This window comes from Acinonyx jubatus, chromosome D1 (assembly GCF_027475565.1).
Source record: "Acinonyx jubatus isolate Ajub_Pintada_27869175 chromosome D1, VMU_Ajub_asm_v1.0, whole genome shotgun sequence".
NCBI lineage: Eukaryota > Metazoa > Chordata > Mammalia > Carnivora > Felidae > Acinonyx > Acinonyx jubatus.
This window is the reverse complement of record NC_069390.1, coordinates 8936931-8944829: the sequence shown is the minus strand read 5'-3', so window position 1 is coordinate 8944829 and position 7899 is coordinate 8936931. Positions and strand designations below refer to the sequence as shown.

General features: G+C 52.8%; 2 protein-coding genes and 1 long non-coding RNA gene across 3 annotated transcripts; 1 reads left to right on the top strand and 2 right to left on the bottom strand.

Moving 5' to 3' along the window:
* The first annotated feature begins 58 nt into the window (after nucleotides 1–58).
* Nucleotides 59–2934, top strand: LOC113595432 (uncharacterized). Its single transcript, XR_003415922.2, has 3 exons — nucleotides 59–209; nucleotides 1772–2035; nucleotides 2153–2934. It is a non-coding gene; the product is annotated as an uncharacterized LOC113595432 (long non-coding RNA).
* TEX54 (testis expressed 54) lies at nucleotides 211–744 on the bottom strand. Its single transcript, XM_053203028.1, has 2 exons — nucleotides 597–744; nucleotides 211–472 (listed from the first exon to the last, which is right to left on the bottom strand). The coding sequence occupies exons 1-2, from the start codon at nucleotides 742–744 to the stop codon at nucleotides 267–269; spliced, it is 354 nt and encodes a 117-aa protein (XP_053059003.1). The 3' UTR covers nucleotides 211–266.
* WDR74 (WD repeat domain 74) lies at nucleotides 823–6653 on the bottom strand. Its single transcript, XM_027045224.2, has 11 exons — nucleotides 6462–6653; nucleotides 6267–6373; nucleotides 6055–6176; nucleotides 4581–4656; nucleotides 3645–3791; nucleotides 3401–3502; nucleotides 2105–2205; nucleotides 1962–2017; nucleotides 1486–1631; nucleotides 1345–1401; nucleotides 823–1043 (listed from the first exon to the last, which is right to left on the bottom strand). The coding sequence occupies exons 1-11, from the start codon at nucleotides 6523–6525 to the stop codon at nucleotides 864–866; spliced, it is 1158 nt and encodes a 385-aa protein (XP_026901025.1). The 5' UTR covers nucleotides 6526–6653; the 3' UTR covers nucleotides 823–863.
* Nucleotides 6654–7899: the final 1246 nt, after the last annotated feature.

Genomic DNA, 7899 nt, shown 5'->3' with positions numbered 1-7899 from the left:
GGAGCACAGCAACCAGAGAGACACGCCCCCCCACCAAAACGCAAGAGCAACTCCGTCCTCCCATTGGCTAGGCCGCCTGTGACCCCGCCCCTGAGTAACCAGAGCTGGGGCCCAGGGGGCTGGGCCAGCCTCGGGGGAGGGGCCTTAAAGAGCCCCGGCGGTGTCCAGTGCGCCCAGAGCGGACAGCGGAGACAAGCAAGATAGGAAAGGTACATGTTAGAAACTTTATTCTCCGGAGGCTGGGGCAGATTGAGAGCAGGTTGGGGTCACCCCTTCTCCGGCTCCTCCAGGATCCCCTCCCGCTTGCTCTGCTGTAACGCATGCTTTTGACTCTGGACTGAGTGCCTCTTGTTTGAACGAGAGCCCCGACGGCTGCACAGGGATAGCCGCCGCCACAGCACGGTGATCAGAAGGCTTTCGTTCGACTTGAGAGTCTTTTGGTCTGGCGAGTCCATATCGACCTCTTCGGTGCCTGCGGGGATGACGAGGCCACTGAGCTCTGCTCTACCCTCCCCGGTCCAACCTCCCGGGCGATCCCCTTCGGCGCAGCCCCTTCTCCCGCTTCCTGGGTCCCGCTGGTGTGTCTTGGGTCTCACCTTCGACTTCCTCCGAATCAGCCTCCTTAGCCTGATCATCGGAGGCCTGAAAGTCCTTGTCTTGGCAGCAGCCCATGGTCCCGAGCGGCCCCGAACTCCGTGCTGCCCACGCCAGCCCACCAGGCTCCGCGCCTGGCTTTTGTGACATCAGCTATCCTGCTGCACCAGCGCTGGGAGCAGCCAGTCCTCTTTCCATTCTCCCATCACAAAAGGCTCAGGGTCATGGTGGGTGTTAAACTGTTTATTTACAAAATGAGCACAGGCTCTTCAGGTGCTGGTGGATCCAGGCCGCTGCTTTTTTCTCCGTCTGGTTTGGAGAGCCCCTTGGGTCTGCTCCAAATCAGGGAGCTTCCGCTTGGCGGCTGCCTCCAAGGAGGCCCAAAGTTCATCTGTCTCTGTGTCTTCTAGGGCCGACTTTTTGGGCTCTTGAGGCTCTTGGGGCTGATCCTGGTGAGTGGGAGAAAACTTAGGAATCTGGGGCACAGTAACAGAGGCCCGGGGAAGGAGGATCTAGTTGGGAAAGCACTTTCAATTCCTGCTCCCGGACACTATTCCCATCCATGCTCCTATGTGGCCCTTTGCAGTAGCCCTGCCAGGATTATAACTATTAACCCCCCTCAGAGAACTTAAGTAACTTGGCTGACAGGCAGACAGTTCTGGCTGTGTTCCAGCTGTTTCTTTTTTCTCTCCGTGGGGAAGTGCTCACATCTGTGCCCTTGCTCCCACATTCCAAGACCCAGCTGCTTACCTCCCAGTCATCCCTGCCTGACAGGAGGAGGCAGTTCAGTTGAGACTTGAGATAAACCTACAAAACCAAGAGGGGCCATAAGGAGCTAGGGACACTGAAACGGAAACGTGGCTTGGGGCACACAAGGCAGCCAGCTCTCACCTTATGCTCTAGACCCCGTGGATTCCGGATCCTGTGCACCCTCAAGACTCTGTCCAAGCCACAGGAGGCTAGTAGGGGCTTTGAAGGGTGGCACTGTAATCCTCGGACACTGCCTGCCAGCCCCTTCAGACAGCCCAGTAGGCGTCCTGGAGGAGAGGGGGAGGTATCAGCACTAGCTGGCCAGCCAACAACCATTGTTTACCGTTGCAAGTCGCTTTATGTTTCAATATTTATACCTCAACATAAGGTGGGGACAGGAGTTATCATTAATATCTCCATTTTACAGGTGGAGGAGCTAATGTCACAGAGAACTGAAGTAATTTGTCCAAGACCCTACAGCTTCTGGTGAACCAGGATTTGAACCCAGGCAATTGGCACCTGAATGAGGGCTCCACCATGCCACTGTACCCCCTCAGAGGGAATCTTGCCCTTCCTCCCACCTCTTCCCCTCCTGCAAGGCTCCCTAGTCCACTCACCTTGCCGAAGGTCAATTTCTGCCAGCTGCCCATGAGTGTTGCCCACGATCACTGAACTAAGGAGGAGACCAGAGGTGGGTGGGGTCAGAAGGAGCCTCCTAGAGTCCTCTCCGAGCCCCACTCTGTGTCCTCTCAACACTTACTTGCCCCCGGGAGTGAGGGTCATGGCCGTAAGTGGATACTCTCCATAGGTGGCCTCTAGGACTGGCCGACGCTGGGGAGAGGCTGGATCGTAGACACGGACCTGGAGAACACCGAAGCATCACGAGAGCACCCTCACGCCACATACCCGTCCCTGGATTGTCCGTATCTTCACTCCCTCCTTCATACACTGCTTTCTTATGAGCCACTCTTAGAGAAACTTTCTCATCTGAAACATACCCCCCTCTTGCTCTGAGTGTCAGGGAAGAGTGGGCAGAGGAGATCTGCTTAGGGAGAGAAGTCCCCCAGGTTAGGGGGGGGGGTGACAGCATTTCCAGGGTCCACATGTGTGGGCATTCCACCCCTCCATACTCCCATCTTGGCATGAAAAGGCAAGCCAGTCCAATTTTCAGAGAGTACTGAATTTCAGGCAGAGAAATTTAGCCTGAGCAACAGAGGGGAGAGTAAGCCCTCGCAGTGTGTTTTGAACAGCGACATATCCCCAAGATCAGATTTCAGTATGCAGGAGCAAAGGAAATGGGACAAACACAGGGACCCAGTCCTGCCAGGATCTTAGGACTTCAAATGAGGCCAGCTGTAAAGATCTCCAGTCGGGCCCGCCCGCCCTCCCTCCTATAAAGCTGAGCTGAGGGGGCGCCTGGAAGGCTCAGTCGGTTGAGCGTCAGACTTTGGCTCAGGTCATGACCTCGCGGTCCTTGAGTTCGAGCCCTGCGTCGGGCTCTGTGCTGACAGCTTGGAGCCTGGAGCCTGCTTCAGATTCTGTGTCTCCCTCTCTCTCTGCCCCTCCCCTGCTCATGCTCTGTCTCTCTCTGTCTCAAAAATAAATGAAAACATTAAACAAACAAACAAACAAAAAGCCAAGGAGCCGAGGATGCAGAGGAGTGGGTCAGGCCTGGGTCCCAAAGCGAATCAGAGGCTGCATCAAGACCAGAACCCAGTTCCCCTGACACCCAACCCAGTGTCCTCTCATGACACCTGGACCGTGGGATTCTACTGTGAAAGAAGCAGAATTCTCCCTTCTTCTCTCCTCCTTTCCACATTGGAAGCGAAGGAAGGGTCACAGTTCAGAAAACTCATCCTACAATGTACCAGAAGGTCTCTGGCTCAGCCATGGGGCTGGGATGGTCGGGGGCCGGAGAGCGGGGTGGGGAATGCTCCCTCTGGGAGCTCAGAGACAGAGGATGAAGGTCGGCCTGTGCCACTAGGCAGGTTGTTTCGTTGTTTCTCTAGGAGGCTGCTTAAGCCCCGGAGGAGGTAGAGGTGGGGCAGTACCTCACCTGATGGTACCCTGTGCAGGTGACAAGCTTCTGAGATTCAGGAAGGAACTGTATATCTTGATCCCAGATGGGAACCCGTAGGTCGAGCCAGTCGTTCCGTACCTGGTGGGGTGGATAGAGGGGGGGGACAGGTTGCAGGAGGGCTCATAGGCCCTGTCCTTCAGCTCTTCATCATCATCCCCCAACTCAGTGGCCTCAGCCTCCTTGAACCTCAGCCCCAGCCCCTCCCACCACTGTCACTCACATTCTTGGCCCTGAACACAGGCTCCTCCGACCCCTGTAGGTCCCACACCTTCAAAGCATTCTCTTTCCCACCCGTGGCAACCACGTGCGGGCGTGCTGGGTCTTGGCGCATCCTGCACACCCCAGGGCCCACACTCAGCTCCAGGAGCTGAAAGAGACAGGAGATGAGAGTCAGTTCCGGAGTCCTTAATCCTATTCCCCCATGGGAATGCAAGCTGGTGCAGCCACTCTGGAAAACAGTACGAAGGTTCCTCAAAAAACTAAAAATAGAACTACCCTACGACCCAGCAATTGCACGACTAGGTATTTATCCAAGGGATACAGGTGGGCTGTTTTGAAGGGGCACATGCACCCCCATGTTTATAGCAGCACTATCAACAATAGCCAAGGTATGGAAAGAGCCCAAATGTCCATCGATGGATGAACGGGTAAAGAAGATGTGGTATAGATAGATAGATACAATGGAGTATTACTCGGCAATCAAAAAGAATGCAATCTTGCCGTTGGCAACGACGTGGATGGAACTGGAGGGTATTATGCTAAGTGAAATTAGTCAAAGAGAAATATCATATGACTTCACTCATATGAGGACTTTAAGAGACAAAACAGATGAACATCAGGGAAGGGAAACAAAAATAATATAAAAGCAGGGAGGGGGACAAAACAGAAGAGACTCATAAATATGGAGAACAAACTGAGGGTTACTGGAGGGGTTGTGGGAGGCGGGGATGGGCTAACTGGGTCAGGGGCACTAAGGAATCTACTCCTGAACATTGTTGCACTATATGCTAACTAATTTGGATGTAAATTAAAAAACAACAACAACAACAAAACAAAACAAAGAAACAAACAAAAAACCCTCTTCCCCCAAAGCCCTCCCTCGGTTCCTACCCGGGCCCTCATCTTCCCCATCACTGGCAGGGCAGGGGAGCCTTACTGGGTCAGAGGATGCTTCCTTGTCATTGTTACGCCAGACCCGGACAATCCCAGAATCCACACATGTGATGAGGGTGCTGTGGGCAGAGGGAGGTTAGAGTAAACAACAACAACAAAAAGTAAGTATGAATTTCAAGTGTTCTCTGGGCCCTAGTCAACCCACCCCCAGATTCACATTAACTAGACTCCCTCCTCCCATGTTTGTTATTTAATATCCTCAACGGGGGATGGTTTCCCAGTTTTGTAAGTGAGGAAACTCAAGCTCTGAGAAGTGTAAAAAGATTTGCCCACACAGCTCTAAATGTCAGAACCAGAGCTGGAAAGTTAAGTGTGTGATACTCCAAAGCAGAGTGCCTTTGCTATTATCTGGGGGCAGCCGGCCCTGCCGGTTTTTCTGAACCTTGGGTGCGTCACCAGGGGTCAGGATCAGTAGCTCTGAAAGAGCTGAAGTGGGACTGGTCTCACGTTCGGGTCTGGCCAAAGTCAAACACTAGCTTCTTCTCTCAAGTTCCCTGTTTGGCATTCCAGACACCAAATGTCAATCTCTCCCTAAAACACACACTCCCTCCCCAAGCAAGCCTCCCCCAGGATCTGTGTAAAGCCCGAGCCTATGTTCTTTTTCACATCGGCCCACCCTCCCCGCCTCGGTTCAGGCTGTGGCGGTGCTTGCCTGGGCTTTGGCAAGAGGTTCTCAACCACTGTTTCCAACCCATTCTCCACACCCCTCCTCGCTCAAAACCACCTGCAAAATCGTAAGGGCAAATCTCTCAGTCTGACGCTGAAAGGCCTTCACATTTAATCACTACCTACCTTGCCCATCTTGTACTAAAACGCGCCCTCGGTTTCCACCCCCAAATGCTGTTTACCTTGCCTGAAATTACCATGTAGCCTGACACCAATCCTTGGCCTCAGCCCAGGCAGCAGTCTCTTTCTGAAACGCGCTTACTCCTTTCTCCTCCTGTCAAAATTCTACCCATCCTTCATGGCTCAGTTCAAGTGACTCACCTACACAGGCACTTCGACTAGTCAGTTTTCAGAACACCACCAAACCCACACAGCCTGTTCACAGCCTTCTCCCTCTTTGGAAGAAAGCTACCCCCAGTTACTTAACCACTAACACTTTCCTATCCTTTCCTTTGGGAACTTCACCGTATCGTTGGTGGTTGTTAGCCTCCATTTTCAAACATACTCTAAACTATTCAGTGACCTGCTCAGGGTCATCCAAAAAGCTATGGAGCCAGGAAAAATACCCTTGATGCAAACTCATGAAGGCAGGTACTGCACGTGTCTGGTTTGCCTGCAGCCTTTGCATTTCGTCCAATGCCTATTAATAAGCAGGTGGTTCAACAGCACCTGGCCTGTCACTCAGCCCAGGCTGGGGTCCCTAAGGGTTGATTGCCCAATATTCGGCAGTCCCGCGAGAGCCTCCACGCTGTCCCTACGACCTGAGCGTTCAGCGAGGGGCTCGGTCTTACCCGTCGACCTGGGCGAGGCCTCGGAACGTGCCCTCCCCGCCGGGGCAGTGCTTGTGGCCCTGGAATCTGCCCTCTTCGGTGCTGAAGTACCTCACTGTTTTGTCGGCGCAACCCATCAGGATCTGCGGGCAGAGGAGGGCAGGATGGCGACCAGAGCGAGGCTGCCGCACCGTAGATCCCCCCCAGCTCGGGACCGACCAGCGGCCGCTCACCTGAGTCTCGCCGCCCGCGCCCCAGCACAGGGCGCTCACCGCCTCCTCGCGCCGCGGCTGTCCTGCCGCCGTGAAGTTCGCCGCCTGTTTGCGCTGAAGGTTCACCCCTGCGGGAGGCGGGCGTCAGTCGCGCCGGGGTCGCGAGCGAGGGACACCCCCCCCCCCAACTTCCCGATGCTGGGCCCGGCCACCCACCTTTCAGGATCCCGGTCTCGGTGCCCACCCACACATGGTTCCAGCGTGCCCCAGCAGCCGCCATAACGGAACCCAACAGCCCACGGCTCGCACTTCCGGCGCAGCGTTGCGTCACCAGCGCGCCGCGTTTGATCCGGATGAACACCGTCTCTTGCAGTTTAAAAAGCCGGAAGAAGGGCGCTTGGCTGGCCGGGTGGAAGGAGTTCGTGACTTTTGATCTCCGTATCGTAAGTTCTAAAGCCCCACGATGGGTGTAGCGATCACTTAAATAAATACAAACTTAAAATAATAAAAAAGAGAAGAGTAAAGATCCCCTGGTCCCCTGCCTTCTGCAGCTGGTTTTGCTTTACGAACTCTGGGGGTGCTGGTGGAGATCTGGAGAGTAACTTGACAGTTGTGTACTTGGAGTGGAAGGCGCCTCCCTGCTCCAAAGCATCGTGTAATATGTTTTCTGTACAAGACAAGAAAGACGAGCACACTTGAGAAAAAAAAAAATCACTGAGGCGCATGGCTTCAACCTCGAGCGTAAAAGCCACAAACCGACGAAGGATGGGGAAAATGAAACCGATGATCTTAAAATAGAAACCTAGAAAGTGGAGGTAGCTGCGTTGTTTTTATTTTCTCGCATTGAGGTTTGGTGATGGTAAAAATCATCAGCTCCAACTGAGAATAAAACTGCAAAATTAACAGTATTTCTCCCAGGTACAAGCTGCTGCTGCATAAATGTAACCACCCTTCCTGTGAATGACTACAATTTTATTACAGAGATTTTGTTCTCTGAGATTAGAGTACCAGAAATTTGCCCGTTTAAAATTTTATCAGTAAGAAATAAAGCATCGCACTCTTGCCTGCACAAGGCCTCACAGAGAAGCAGCCACGATTTCCAGCTCAGCTGCAGAGCTGTGAATGAGGGTTCTGAGCACAACATTCCACACTTATGCAAACGTTGTTACCAAGGTAACAAGCACGCTGTCTACTTCACAGGGTACACCGGACATTGACCCCTTTGTCTCCCCTCCACAGTCCTAGTTTGTATTGAGCCTATTACATTAAATCAAATCTAAACTCCACCTTAACCTTAAAAGTCTTTCTTTAAATTACTCCTTTATTTTGCGAGACGTCCTTTGTTGGTGGGCGGTTTCCTCTCATTGTAAACTCGGGGGTACATCTGGGGTTTAGGCTAGGCTGGGCCGATCCCCCGGGAGTTCCCCTTTATAATCCAAGATAAAACAAACCTGCAAATCGTTTTTGAATCCTTTAAAGAACGCATTTTCTAAAAGTGCAAGAGAAAAAAAGTTGCTACTCCAGCTCCCAGACCGAGAAAGTTATTTTACCAAATAGAAACTGCCTTGGGGAGAAGCACATCGATAAACATACCAGGAAAACAATTTCTGCACGCAGAGTAAGAAACCACGGGAATCATTTTCAAATTACTTTA